The sequence below is a fragment of the Rattus norvegicus genome, chromosome 7, assembly GCF_036323735.1.
Source record: "Rattus norvegicus strain BN/NHsdMcwi chromosome 7, GRCr8, whole genome shotgun sequence".
NCBI lineage: Eukaryota > Metazoa > Chordata > Mammalia > Rodentia > Muridae > Rattus > Rattus norvegicus.
This window is the reverse complement of record NC_086025.1, coordinates 72,243,540-72,259,650: the sequence shown is the minus strand read 5'-3', so window position 1 is coordinate 72,259,650 and position 16,111 is coordinate 72,243,540. Positions and strand designations below refer to the sequence as shown.

General features: G+C 36.2%; 1 protein-coding gene across 35 annotated transcripts in view; it reads right to left on the bottom strand.

The window, feature by feature from the left end:
• The window catches only part of Rims2 (regulating synaptic membrane exocytosis 2), a 511,056-nt gene that overhangs the window by 384,409 nt on the left and 110,536 nt on the right, over positions 1-16,111 (bottom strand). For 18 of the 35 annotated variants that reach the window (XM_039078274.2, XM_039078264.2, XM_063262877.1 and 15 more), the window contains one exon: positions 7,355-7,366. In XM_039078274.2, coding sequence (XP_038934202.1) covers positions 7,355-7,366 — 12 coding nt within the window. 35 annotated transcript variants of the gene reach the window in all.

Below are 16,111 nucleotides of genomic sequence, written 5' to 3'. Positions count from 1 at the left end.
CAGCTAGCTTCTAGTGAGCTGATGACCAAACTTCGTAATGGTTAAATAATTTGAACATCAAATATGTACTTCTAATATTTTAGTACTTATTAAATGTTTGTAGTAAATAAAGTAAAACTTCAGCCAACCTATATGTAAACTACAGGTAAGAGAGTAAATCTCAGAACAATATAATTAAGATAGTAGCAAAAACATACAAAATTCAGAAGAAGTATTGATAACATCTTTTAGGTATTCTCTGAAAGAAATATCTCACTCACTTTAGAAGAACTCGTGTGACTTTATGGAAAAAATGAAGGAGACTCTAAATGGAATAAGCAAAGTGTGGAAAGAAATACAAGCACTGAAGACAATGGCGTCTTCTTAATCAAAGATGCAATTAAAAATAACTTGAAAATTAAAGACTGGAGAGATGGCTTAGTAAAGTGCTTGCATAAAGCCTGAGTTAAGATTCCCAGAACCCACGCAAAATATCATGTATGACAGCATGCTCCCCAAATCTCAGCACTGGTGAGGCAGAGGCAGGCTGGGGTGTACTGTCTAGTTGAAATGGTAAGATCCTGGTTCAACGAGAAACCTTGTCTCAAAACAAAAGAAGTTAAAGTAGAAAAGAATATAGGAAGTTAGGAAAGATGGGCTAGCACTTATTAAAAGCACACAAACAGTTCCATGAAATCTATTATGATTAATATATAAAAATATACTTTGGGGGCTGGAGAGATGGCTCAGCAGTTAAGAGCACCCGACTGCTCTTCCAGAGGTCATGAGTTCAATTCCCAGCAACCACATGGTGGCTCACAACCATCTGTAAAGAGATCCGATGCCCTCTTCTGGTGTATCTGAAGACAGCTACAGTGTACTTATATATAATAAATAAATAAATAAAAATATATACTTTGGAAAAAACAGTTAAGCCAGCACATCCTCTCTGCAGAAACAGTCCCTGAGGAATCTCTACCTAGTCACTGAGGCAGGTCAGATATTGTGGGTGGCTAGAGCTATGGAAGAGCTATTCTTAGAGATCCAATTTGGCCACATCTCAGGTTGATTATACTCTGGTGGGCCACATTGTGTGAACCAAGAGAATCTGTTTTAATAAAGTGCTGAAACTTAATTCCTATTGAAGTTATATTTATCTCACAGGACTCCAGTTCAGAGCTTCTTTATGAGCTTCTTGCTTATGCACAGTGCTATCTAGTGAAAGCATTCAATATATAACACATACACACATGCGTGCACACACACACACACACACACACACACACACACACACAAAAGTGAGAGGCCTCAAGACATACAATTGTCCTTAACAGCTTATCTTAGGGTTTATATGAATCAATACTGAGGAGAAAAGCCACTGACCATTCTGTCAGACTGAAGGACAGCAATCCCTGGGACATGGAGAAGGACACACCTTAGAATAAATACCGACAAGTGCAGAGAGCACAATAAAGAAATAATTGTGACAATGTTTCATTGACTATTCACTTATATTTTTTTAGGTTCTCCTAAGATTAAATAATTTCACAAAATATTGAGATACTGCTATAAAAAAAAAAAAGAAGCAATCACCAAGACTGAAGTAGCTAATCTAGCTAAGTCCTTTTAAATGGCTGACACTGTTTCTAGGTTGTGAATGATAAGCTTTTAGAAGAATGTAGAGATGGCACTTAAACACTGTTGATGGGGACATAAATTAGTACAAACTTTATGACAAACAACATGGTACTTCCTCAAAAGTACCATGATACCTATGACACAATGCAGCAACACACAACTGAGTGTACAATCCAGCAACACACAACTGAGTATGTTTCCAAAGGAAATAAAATAAGAACAATGAGGAGAGGGGCTGGAGAGATGGCTCAGTGGTTATAAAAGCAGTGACTGCTCTTCCAGAGGTCCTGAGTTCAAATCCCAACAACCATATGGTGTCTTACAACCATGTGTAATGGGATCAGATGCCCTCTTCTGGTGTGTCTGATATACAGTGTACTCATATACATAATTTAAAAAAAAACAATGAGGAAATGTCAGAACTCCTGAAATTACTGCAGCACTATTCAGGACAATCAAAAGATAGAATCAACTTAGGTATCGATCAACAAATAAATGGATGTATAATAGATATAAATGTGTAAATCTATAACAAGAATAGGCAATGGAATCCATATATAAGAAAAAAAACAAAATCTTGCCACATCTGGCAACATGAATGAGCATGGGGTGCATTATGTTATACAAAATAAGCCATGAGGAGGGAGATAAATAGCACATGCTCTTGCTCATATGTGAAATCTCAAAAAAACTAATTTTATAGGAGAGTAGGATGGTAGTTCCCAGGGAGAAGAAAGAATATTGGATACAGATTATATATTAATTTGGACAGAGAGGGCAAATGCCTGAATAGAGAAACACATAGTAACAGAATACAGGAGGTGACTGCTTAAATCGGGGACTGGATGTAAAGAGCAGGAAGAGAAGTACCAAACTGGGGCTGTGACATTATGGAGTTTTCTCTTGGGTGATAAAAATGTTCCACAGTTGATAAGAGTGATGGCTATGCAATTAGTGAATATACCAAAACTACTGGATCGTATATTTATAACGAGAGAGTTTCATTTGAGTTATGTTTTAATAAAGTTGTCCAGAGTTTTAAGCAAAGAGAGAGTCCCACTGAAACACATTATAATCAATTCTCAAAAGGCAAAAACGGAATTCTGAAAGCAGAATGACTCATCACATACAAGCACATTCAATGACACTACAAGCATATCTCTCTTAAGACTTTGCAAGTCTCAGTGATACATAGAGAGTGCTGACACTAGAAAACAGCTAACACACACACACACATACACACACACACACACACACACACACACACACACACACACACACACACACCAGAGGACTCCCCGGTCTGGCCTCAGAGAGAGAAGGGCCTAATCATGGAGAGACCTGAGGCCCCAGGGAATGAGGGTGCAGGGATGGGGACACCCTCTTGGAGACAGGGAAGAGGAATGGGATGAGGAGCTGTGGGAGGGCAGAGGACCAGAGGGGGTTACCAACTAAAATATAAAAAAATAAAAGTACTAAAAAAGAAGGTGAGAGGAGAGGACCAAGCTCCACAAAGTTGTCCTCTGCTCTTTGACTTCTATACATGTGCCAAGGCAGGCATGTGCCCCGACATGTACACATCATGCATGCATATATATTTTATATATATATATGTATGTACATATATATATATATATATATCATCATCATAATCAATGACATCTAATTTTAAAAGAAACAAAAAATTTGATTGCTGGTAGCAGAAAAATCTAGTATTTTCTCTAGTTGTAAAAAGTTTTCTAACAGCCTTGGGTCAGTGGCTATGATGATAACCTGTAAATTTCAACTTGCTGCATGGAGAAACTCCTACAGAATTAGTGAAGCGCACCTCTAGATGAATCTCTGACAGTATTTCTCAGGAGGACGACATAAGAAAGCTACTTGGAGGAAAGGGCTGCCCTGACAGTGATCTTAACACCCAACCGTCTGAGACCACAGGTGGACAGACATAAAAGAAGAAAAGCCGCCGACTCAGGCACACTCCACTCTCTGAGCCAACTGTTCATTGCTGCTGCTTTTGCTTCTTTGGACATTAGACTCCATCAAGACTCCTTAGTCTTACAACATGGACTTCCAACATCCAAGGAGCTTCAAGTCTCAGACTAGAAGTGCATCATTGGAGTTGGGGATTTAGCTCAGCGGTAGAACGCTTGCCTAGCGAGCGCAAGGCCCTGGGTTCGGTCCCCAGCTCCGAAAAAAAGAAAAAAGAAAAAAAAAGAAGTGCATCATTGCCCACCCCAACAGTTCTGAGTTTTCGAGGTTCTAGAACTGAGCAGCTCTCAGGTACTCTGCCTTTCCAGCATATTAAAAGCCACTTTTGACCTATGACCCCTCCAGTCATGAAACCCAGTCCAACAAACTCACTGGTTCTGACCCTAAAGAACATTCCTTCAACTACATCCCAATGACTCTAAAACTTTGGGTCCTTTCTTCATGGTAACAAATAACAAATCATGTCAGCATATCACATTTGCATTAAGAGACAGTGTTGACTTTTGTGCTAAATATCATGACTTGCCAGAAACTTTTAGAAATTTTCTTCTGTGTCATGTACTAGAACTGCATTATACACCATTTCCAGTTTCAAGGAGAGCTAAGACAGTTTTGTAGGTTTTTATACTTTTTAAATATAGACTGCAAGAGAAAAGGAAATTGAAAATATCTGTTGGGGACCCCAAAAAGTAGGGTGCACATTTTCAACTACTCAACCTTTCAAACATATCTTACATGTAATATATTTGCCTCTTCCCTAAAGAAGGCAATTCTAAAGCCTCATCTAACTAATTATAAAAACAAACTCCGAACTAAGAGTCTTCAAAAGCAAACAAAGATACATCATGTGTAGTGGTGAGTGAATCACTGTGAGCCACTGACCTATGTACTCAAACGATTCAATAAGCAACAAAGGAAAAGGTGACTTCAGTAACAAATTCAAAACCAGAGGAATGGGAATGTATGGTGTCAACTGTCCATAGTCCACAGCAAAGCCTATAGAAGAATGACATTGTTCCCTGTTCACCTGTCTAGCTACCCCAATTCAGTCACTCAAGAAGCCTTTCATCACTGTCATCTGTATCCCTGACTCTATCCTTGATGAGGAAAACCTTTACTCATTATCACCCTTGTGGGACTAGTGCTGACGTATATGCTTTGGGGGAACTGAAAAGTTTGTATGTCCACTGCTAATATGAGTATAGCTTGGTGTATTCCTGTGGGGCAGAAGAAATAGTATTTGCTATCAAGGTTAGTTGCTTTAACAATTAGATTTAACAATTCAAGTGGTTGTTAAATTTAAATTCATTAAAATTGAATTTACTCATCAATAATATCAATAAAACCTTCCTCAAATGTTTAACAGCTACGTGTGAGTACAACCTTCTGTGTAAAGAGTCACAAAATGGTCTGTCCAGCTTTATTTGCATGTTCCAAATCCATACAAACTAATACATGTTATCTATTATTCACCTCTTAGCTAACTATAGACTGATAAGTATATAGTTAAATGTAAAACAATGACTTCGTGGAGTTTACAAAGCAAATATGACACATCACTTGTAATTAATTTCAATGGTTACATTATGTCATCAAGAAATACTACAATAGCTGATATAATTTATACTTTTCAAAAATGTTATAACACATATATGATGTGAATTCGTGTATACTGCTGTGAAGTGAGGGTTGCTCTAAAGCTTTAAATACAGCAAGATATGCAGCTAAGTCATTTTCTTCCTGCATTAAAATAATGACTATTAGACGACAAGGTTAACAGGACCTAAACCAATAAATCAAAATCTTTACAGAAGTTTAATAATGTTTCAGACAGAACTTAAAGGAAGGGGTAATCATTCTTATCCCAAATTTGATGTCTGTTTCGTGTTTACCCCCAAGCATTTCAAAGGACATCTCAGTACTTTGTATTAATGTGGTAACTCTTAAATACCCAAGTAAATGGTACCTTTGCGGCAACTTTCACAGCCAGTGATAATGGGAGCCATTCACTGAAAATAAGTTATCCCACTTAGTGAAAATTCCTTCTGCTGGCTCCCAGAGATAACTGGGAGACTCAGGGGAGGACCTGGCCAATTATCCCAGAAAAATGCTGCCTCATCCAAAACTGGAAGCTCATAGTGGACCCAAGACATCTTTAGGTTACTTTTAAAAATAAAAGAAAGAAAGAAAAAAGCTATTTTATTCTAATTAAGCCAATCTTCAGGTAGAAAGGGCTTCTAAAATACGAACATGAGCTCTGCCATTAGCAACCCAACTTCCACTCCAAAATCACTGAAATATTCATGGGTAAAATTAACTCTTACAAAACCCTTCTTCTACCTGAGAAATAAACAGCGGGGAGCTACCACAGACACAAGTTACCGGGTGATCTTTTTCTGCACGTTTATAATGTTGAAAAATAAATCCTAAGCTATGACTAATTACACAGTGTAAAGAATGAATGACCTGTCGCTAGAAGCCATGTTTATTTAAGCTGATTTTAGACAGTGAGAATGTTACTGATCAGAACATGAAAACTAGATTTCCACCATTAAATTTCCAATTTCCAGGATAGGAGCCATGTTATAAAGAAAAAAAAAAACAGATAGTAGTTAGACCATTATGTATGCTATATTAACTCCAAACACAAAAGTTGCCATAGAGACTCTAAAGGTGATTAACTCCATGGGTTGTCTATCTGTGGGTAACTGTGGTAGGAAACAGGTGGTAGAAAGCCTCTGGGTTCTCTAAGAATCACCGCCAAACAAAAATGACGCACAGCTTGTGAGGTAATTGACCTGTTAATCTTCAACACGGCCCCTAAGGCTGTTAGGATTTCTACAGAATTTTTAAAAGAAAGGGAAATAATTATATTGTCCTTTCTTCTACTCTGAGATTTCATTCCAAATCCATGTTCAGTATTTGCCACAAGATAAATTGTTGCCAACTAAGTAGCTGAAGACTATCAAAGGAAGTGGTTCCCGCTGGTTTAAAAACATGGTACTGCTTAGAAGACTTTAACTACTTTGAATGTGGGCCACTTGAAACTCAAAAATTTGAAACAGCTCAAGGCTGAGTTTGACTCATCAAAAGTTATCAGAATAGAAATACTGTTCTTTATATGCAGACTCACCAGTCTCTAGAGCAAATCTAAATGCAAATCAGACATTTATGAAAAATGTCACTAACTCCTCAAACTGTTGAGATAAACAGAAATATATTAAATATTTATGATAAACACAAGAGGCATGTTTCAGTGAGCCCACTTTCAATTTTAGTTTGTTGTTATAGTCATAGACTAGGCATTGAGTTGGAAACTTTATAAAAGATGACCAATATGAGAGTGAGTTTAGGCAAACATGTAAGGCACTGACCATAATACACAATGCTGTGAGGTCATAAGTGCAAGGCCAGCCCCCGCCTTCCCAGGGTCTTGAGAATGGCAGAATTGGATGAACGCAACATCAGTAGGTGGCAAATGTTTTCCACCAGAGACACAATAACAAAGTATTAATTTGTAAAAACTCAGGGATCTATAAAGAATGGATATTTTCATCTCTAATTCAATGAAATGCAAGTTGTTTTATCAGTAAAATCAGCAAGCTTAAATATGCTATACTGTTTAGCAACTGTCATGCAATAACCAACAAAATACATAGAAGGATAAAATTAAATTCAACTATAAAATTAAATTGGCAATAGTAATAAGAAAAAGTATATTAGACAGAAAGAAAAAGACTCTAACCACTTTGTCCTCCTGGTGTGAATATCCACGAAAGCAAGTTTAAAAAGACAGAAAAGACAAAACAAAAAAAAAAAAAGGAATGATTAATTCCATTATTAACTGAGAGCAGATCTTAAGAGTTCATTAGTGAAATAGAAGTCAGAAAATGTTTACACTTTGACTCAATTCTAAAATTTCAACTTTATATTAGGAGGGAAATTTTCCCATTTATTTCATTAAATTCAAATAAAAGCATGCCAAATATCATAATATATTGATATAAACAAAATAATTTCCATAAAAGCAGTTAAATAACCAAATATCAGAAAAGAGAAAATGCCCTTTCACAATTCAACCTTAACTAAATCCTGAACTCAAGGAAAAAATTTAGAAATATTTACATATAAAAATGATAAAATATAGCATTGGTCAATTCATCAACTACCAAAAGTAGACAAAATGAAGTATTACATGAATTACGCATATCTGCTTCATAAATAATGTATTAACTTAGATTTTCCTAAATCTTATATAAATGAAAATAAAAATTAAAAACTCATGATAAAATATTATATTTGGCAATTGTGGGTCTTAGTCCCAATATTGTAAATGTAGAAACAAAACAAAGAAGATGCATATAGTCAAGTCACTAAAAGGTAAATAATCAAAAAGGCATCTTGAGGAAGGAGATACATTGAAGGATAGGAAATAGTGACAGATAGCTAAAATGAAAGTAGATAGGTGGAGTCCAGGGCGGAAAGGCTTAAGCAGGTAGAGGTACCAGGATATGGAGAAAATAGGGGAGAGAGAGCTAACCCAAAGAAAGACTATGTGGAAGAGGCCATATGGATGCCTACAATCTCATAATTCAAAAATATATTTGGAGGGTTAGTAGACTATATAAAGCATTTTAAAAATTGGGGGAGTACTGGAGTTTAAGTGATTAAGTAGGGTTAATGCAGTTGATGGGAACTAAACTCAGAACTTCTAGAAGAACAGGCAGTAACTACTGAGCCATCTCTGGGTTAAACAAAACTAAGGATGCTTTCTTTTTAAGCTTTATGAATATAATTAGGAAGCTAAGTATAAAATATAACTGTATCTTTATTTAAGAGTTCAAACAGAATTATTCCACATAGGTGAATCATGCCACTTCCAGAAGATTTGGTTTATTAAATGAAAATCATAATTCAAGATATGGTATATTTCTCTACAAGTTATGCTTCAGAGAAGCTCCAAAGGTTTCCAGAACAAAGTAGACGACTGCTACTGGCCTTGGTTACCCACCGAACCTACATGTTAAGACTTTTGCTGAAGACATGACACGGTATGCCTATAGAGCATAGAGAAACCAATCTTAAACTAACCAAGAAACATCTTCCCTGTAGGCTAGCACTCCTAGTGCCAGAAGTTGCTATGCAGTTTCTAGGGAAGAAAATATATGAATGGCCCAACCCAGCGCTGCACCCTGCATACTATAAAACCAACTTATTAGGTTAAGTGGCCCCACTGCTGTAAGAGGGGCACAATTTTTATGGGCTAATTAACAGCTCTTGGTTGGATTTGACACTGCTCCATAAGAAGTGTCATGCCCCGTAGTGTAACACGGCTCAAATGCCTATGTCTTTGAAGACAGTCAAGGAGGGCCACTAGGACCTGTTGTTCCTATTTTGATAAATGCCCATGTCATCAAACTGCCTTCTAAATATCTGTTTACACATGAAGACTTGGGCTTTTCTCAACCTTTGACAAAGAAACTTTTTGGCAATGATTAGCAGTCAATAGAAATACACAAAACTAGTCAGTGTGCAGAGAGGAAGACACTGAGTGTCCAACTCTTAACAGGACATCTTTATCAATAATCACCAACACTGTGGGGGAGAAGGCAGAAAGCAAAAGCTGAAGGATGAGGAAGAGCACTGTAACACACAGTCATCTATCTACTTACACAAGAACTACACAACAGACCCAGCCGGGATTCTCACCAGGCAGGAGGGAGTCTCTAGGCCCCACCCTCACTGAAGAGACATTGAGAGAGAGCTGCTGGTGAGGAAGATTCTTTTATTTAATGTGTCCCCAGCCCCACTAGTCTATTCCTCTGCCCCATACCTTTTGATTTTTGAGAAGGTCTAGTTGTGAGACATTTGAGGGAAGGCAGGGAGGATAGGATAGACATATGGTTAAGATTCACTGTATAAATGTATAAAATTCTCTAGGATAAAGAAAATTATTATTAAAAAAGTAAAATTCCAGAGCATGTCCAATTGACAGAGGTCAATGCTAGCAGCAAACCACTGAACTGAGAACAGGACCCCCTTGGGAGGAATAAGAGGAAGAATTGAAAGAGCTGAAGGAGCTTGCAACCCCATAAGAACAACAATGCCAACCAACCAGAGCTCCCAGGGACTAAACCACTACCAAAAGACTATCCATGGACTGACCCAGGGCTCCAACTGCATATGTAGCAGAGAATAGCCTTGTTGGAGCACCAGTGAAAGGGGAAGCCCTTGGTCCTGTCAAGGTTGGACCCCCAGTGTAGGGGAATATTCGGGGGGCCAGTAAGGAGGATGGATGGGGGAATACCCGTATGGGGGAGGGGGAGTGGATGGGGGCTTATGGACAGGAAACCAGGAAAGGGAATAACATTTGAAATATAAGTAAAGAAATAAATCTAATAAAAAAAGTGAAAAAAAGTAAAATTAAATGTTTAAAACATGATGATGATATGGATCCCAAAATACCATGCCTATGATATATACATCAATATTTTTCTTCCGTTCATTCATTCAACAGTTAACACACTGATCTACTGCATACCAAGTACACAGAAACATACTGAGTAGACAAAGTGAATTTAAGAGATGCAATCAATTAACAATAAAATTCAAGAATACTAGATTAGAGATCTGTATAATCCAGTGTAATAACACAGGAGTAAGTAGTTAATTCATACAGAATTTCCTAAGAAGGATCACAGGGGAGATAATGCTTATGGTGACCAAAACAACTGTCCATCAAGTAGGTAAGGGTTTTAGAGTGAGGCCGAGAGGGAAGAGTATTTCTGACAGTCGTAGTATGATGAGCTAACGCATAGCAGACATAGACAAGTGCTCACAGTGTGGTTTGTTTGGGACATGGAGAACAAAGTGAAGTTTTCCTAAGGTTATCCAGGAGACAGACCATGACACTCTTCATGGTATAGTGACTTAAGTCACTCAAGAGATAAGGAGTTGCTACTGCAAAATGTGTTTGAGAAGCCAAGACTAGAGCAGACAGACCAGTTAGAAGACTAGAATTAAATGATATTCTACAGAGACACCACCAGTAGTTTACATTTAGAAACAAAAATAATAAATTTTTAAAACTTGTGGGGAAAGAGTGATAAAGAAATCTGAGACCGAGGTGACAACTTGTATTAATACTATTTTAAAAGTTAAAAATTTCAGGAGGAAATCTGAGCATTAGTCCAAAAATAAAAATGATATAGGAAATCAAATTAGGAAAATGGAAAATCTAAGACATTTATAAAAGAATTATAAAAATATTTCAAAAGACTGAAATGTCTTACTTCTTTTATGGATATTAATTATTTTATTTTAAAACAGCTTAATAGTAAGTATTGGTAATATGTTTAATATATGATTTCATTGTTAATTGTTTGGGGCTAATATTTGAAATTTTAAATGATTTAATAGGAGTATCTTAAACTATCATATGTCTCTGTTATGATTAGAATTTCTACAGATAATGTTAATCTCCCCATATATTCTAAATAGTATTTCCTAACTTGAAACTCACCCTTGCTACTGATCGATACAGTAATAATTGAGGAGCTCAAGTTCGCCAAGAGTTTGAGAGCAAATAGCTAGTAGATGCAGTTCTCAAATGCGCACGTGACCAGAACTTGTCCTACTGTGCATTCAGTCGTCGTTCTGGTCTCCAAAATAAACCCAATAATTACTGGCTTATTTAGAGTCTTAGAGTCTTATACACCCTCAAGTTAACATTAAAGTTTAAGTGTTTATAATAAATTTTCAGGGGTATTATTAATAGATGTGATTAAATACATGTTTATCAGATCTTGGTACTACATACTTAGTAGTAGTATAAGAAAAATGTCAACCATGCACTCTATGTGACAAATCAGTACCTGTTGTCAAGCCATCAGACAAATCTAACTTTCAAACACCGTCCTACTCATTTTTAATTAAATAATTGTCATTGTGGGATACTTGGAAATTCAACTTCTTTCCAAAATTTAATTCTACAAACCATGAATGATGCAATAGAATCCTGTGAAAGATTTATTTAATTATATAAATTTGCTTTGTCCATTCCTCAAATTTTGGTAAACCATAGGTTTCTAAAATAGTAGTATTTTCAATACTTTCATATTATATATGTGAGAAAATGATAAAAAGAAAGCTTAACTCACAATATATACTACATACAATAATGAAAATTAATGGCACTTCTTGATTAGTTTTTAAATTTCTCAAGCAATAGAAATACTGCTTTACTTCATCTAGTAGTAATACATTTATCAGGTATTTCAAGAATTGTTTAGTAGCACAAATCTTGATGTTATAAGATATTAAACCCAGAAGAAACCTTAGAAACTATTTATATTACTTCTTTTATTTTGCAGATTATAAAAAAGAACTATAAGATGAAGTGTGCCCTTTTAAGTTCTTCTATTAAAGCTAATCAATGTAATCCTGAAAATTCTCACAGAATAATCAAACAGATGGAAATTAATTATACACATGGCAATCACTTTTTCCTCCCAAAAGGTAAAAGAAACAATCTTTCATATTTTGAAGCTTAGACTAATCCTTATTTTAAATTACCTTTAATATCTCTGCAATTCAATGTCTTTCACAATTAAATTGGTACAAAATAACGTTTCCTTATCTTTTCATTTGATTAAACTCATGCAATTTTTACTTGTTAAGAAAATGTCATCTAAGGAAAAACTTAACAAGAGCAGTACTCCATATCACATCTTGTACTAGTGTGTCCACATGACTAGCGTCTGTGTTGTATCTTTTACTAGCGTGTCCATACAACTAGTGGTTTTGGTTCTTTCCACGTCCTCACTGTACCTCAGCAGATGTAATGAATTGCTAAGGATGGTGCCATATGAAAGGGCCAGAAAGTTACAACAAACGGTCATTTTATTGTGTTCTCCTGGAAGATTGCAAAAAGAATTTTAATAGCTTTATAACTAAATATAGATGTATAAAATATTTGTATTTTCTATAAGGATAATCTGACAATATTCCACTGAGCTCAATTCTTTGGGGCTAGCATAAGTCAAAATGTGCATTCAGCAACTGTTGAGAGCAAAAACCTGTAACATGAAAAGCAGCTGAGCATTTACAAGATCAAATTTAAAAGCATAAGTTGAACATTGTAGTTTTTTATCTTAGAACTTGGATGATTTCACCCATTCTATTCAATGAATGCCTTTCAACATAAATTAAGACTATTACAGCTCCCCTACTTGAATGAAAATTTAGAAATATTAAAAAAGAAACTCAGGGCTGTCTTCCACAAATTAAAATCTAAACTGTTTTTTATTGTCTTTTACTTTCATGACATCAACCTCAGATTAAGGGGTAAGAATAAGGAAGAGGAGGAGGGATGCAACTGGGGGAGTGGAGGGGACAGGGAGGGAGGGAGGGGGAGGGAGGGAAAAGAGTGGGACACATACTGCCTCTGGCATCTTCCTTGTTCAATAAACCTTCTCATGCAGGTTACCTAAAATATAGAGAGATTTAAAGTTGTGCACAATGTAACATTTTCAAGGAATATTTCAATATTTTACTGTAATTAATTGATTAGGACTTTTATTCACTGCAAGGTTATCTATCATACATTAGAAACTAAGATTTGTATTTTCAACCAATTAAGCTATGTTCAGATGTTATCAGATACTTCTGGTTTGGGTCTAAGTTGAGTACCAAGGGTGAGATCTTCCCTCCTGCCTGAAAAGCAGAAAAGCATGGAATAATCTGCTATTTGGTTTAAAGTTCTGGGATTAGAGATCATGTACACTAGGCAAGCACTCTATCACTGGACTGTGTCTGCGGTCCTGTTTCGCTTTCCCAGGCTCAGAGAACTCTGAGTGGGGGAAGGTGCTAATATGATAAGAGCCAAAGGCTGGGAGTGCTGGAGTGAAAGTATCTTCCCAACATGACAAGACACTCACAAAAGCATAGCAGCTGTGGTGGTTGGTAAAAGATCTGCAGTGTCAGTCTAGTGAACAGTCCAGCATGAAGTGAGGAAGGAGCCAGTGGCTCCTGCCTCGTGCTAAGGAGCTCCTGCCCATTGATGGCTGCTGGTGGGGGAGGAAAAGTGTTTTTGAAGGATATGGCCCCTTCCAGTGTACCATGCTCTCCTGAAGGATCCCAGCATATGGGCGACACAAGGAGATTCAGGAGAGCTGGAGGGGAGAGGGAGTAAAAATGGTCAAAATGCGTATAAGCATGTATACAATCTCAAATAATAAATTTTAAATATTGTATTTTTAAAGTGATTAAAATAAGGCAACAAAGGACAATACAGGTCTCAGACAGACTGTGAGATGAGCTGTGTAATAATCTCGGAGCTATACTATTCGAGAGTCCCCAGGACAGTAAGAGGAAGCGTCGGTAGAGCCGGAAGATGGCTCAGAGGAGACTGGGAGGCTGCTGAGAAGATTCTGTAAGGAATTATTAACTTAAGGAAAATAAAAATATTTACATTGGAATATGAGAGACTAAAATATTCCTTCCAAGGAATTAGGAGCATTTGATTCCTCCATCAGAGAAGAAGGGGGTATTAAAACCTTGCTTTCCCCATAAGAAAATACAAAATTCAACCAAATAAAGTAGAAGTAATGAGAATCAAAACATAATTTAGCAATGGAGAAAATTCAAATAAGAAGTTGGTTCCTTAGATCAATAAAACTATCAAATAGGGGTTGGGGATTTAGCTCAGTGAAGGCCCTGGGTCCGGTCCCCAGCTCCAAAAAAAAGAAAAAGAAAAAACCTATCAAATATATAGCCAAATTCAACAGAAAAGAAAGATTTGAATTAGCAAAATCTGAAATGATATAACAACAAAAAAGAAATTATATAACAATAGTCCTGATTCTATGCATATTTTAAAATAATGGAATACTATGAAAATTTTTACATCAATAAATTTTATAATTTATGTGAAACTGGACAGATTCCTTGAGAGATATAATTAAGAGAACGTATTCATAAATCCAAAAAACTTTGAATCAACTAAAATTTTTAAGGTATATTTTAAAACCTTCCCACTGAATAAAGACTGCATGCCCAGATAACCTTACAAATAAAATCTAATGAATATTTTAATAATTAAAATAGTGGACTCACGTCACGGAGTGGCATCAACAAGTGAGATAAACCAGCCCTGTGCAAATTCTCCCATGGCACTAGAGAGGATAAATTACTTCCTAACCCTCTCCATGACAGCAGGTGATACTAATTCCAAAGTCAAGGAAAGAGAACTGCAAACCAGACACAGTAATGTATAAAATGAATTATCTATGATGACCAAATGGAGTTTATTCTAATATTACAAAGTTGTTTCAATATACATGACCATATTTTAAAAAGGAAAAAATAAAAATTAATCTCAGTAGATGGCAAAAGGCATTTGGGAAAGTTCAATGACTAAGATCTTTAAAAAAATAATTCTTAGCAAATTTGTAATAGATGGTACCTATGAAAAATTATAAGTAACATTATACCTAATATTGGGTAACTGAATACATCACTCTTAAGACTAAGGATGTCTGCTCATATCACGTCAATTTAAAATTATGCCAATTTATCAATTCATATGTAAATAGACACACGCGCGCGCGCGCGCGCACAGACACACACACACACACACACACACACACCTCTGTTGAGTGTTTATCTTTTACTGTTTATTGTAATGTTAAGTGCTGGCCTCCAAAATCTACTGTAGGCATATAGCCTCTGGAACCCACTCCCAAGTTGATTCTGATTGGTGAATAAAGACAACAGCAGCCAGTAGCTGAGACCATGTGGATGGAGAGGAGAAGACGAGAAGACATGCAGGAAAAAAGAAAGGAGGGCCACCATAGGCTAAGAGCCAAGAGAACATGGCCCAGAAGGTTGTCTAATTTCAGCTAAGAGCAGCCCAGATGAAACATAGTAATTAATAACTTGGGTTATGGATAAGAGGTATATTCTAACAACATAGAGGGTAGGCAGTTGCCCGTCCAACTACTGTGCTGCTTAAGACATACTAAAGTAAAAAAACTGTCTGTATGCACGTCTTTTATCTGGGAACATAAATCATTAAGGCAGGTAGAAACCCTGGGACAAAATTTTTTTCAATAATATAACTACATATATTCATATATATATGTATATATTCATAAATATATACACACATACATATATATGCACATACATTTACATATACATACATAAACACATACATGCACACATACACATACATGCACACACAAACATTCATCAAGTAAACCAATAATGGATTAGTACTGCGCAAACAAAACATTGAGAGAAACAGGAAAATGAAGACAAGAAATCACACAGGAGAACTAATTTCCACAATTATTCCCAGATAATGCACATAAAGATTGAGCTCTGTATGTAAGAACTATCTAAGCAATTAGTGTGCTGATAAGATGTTAATTAGGAAAGAAATTCAAAAGAACATAGTGAAAAGAGCATTTGTAACACTGGTTTCACTAGTTTAACAATG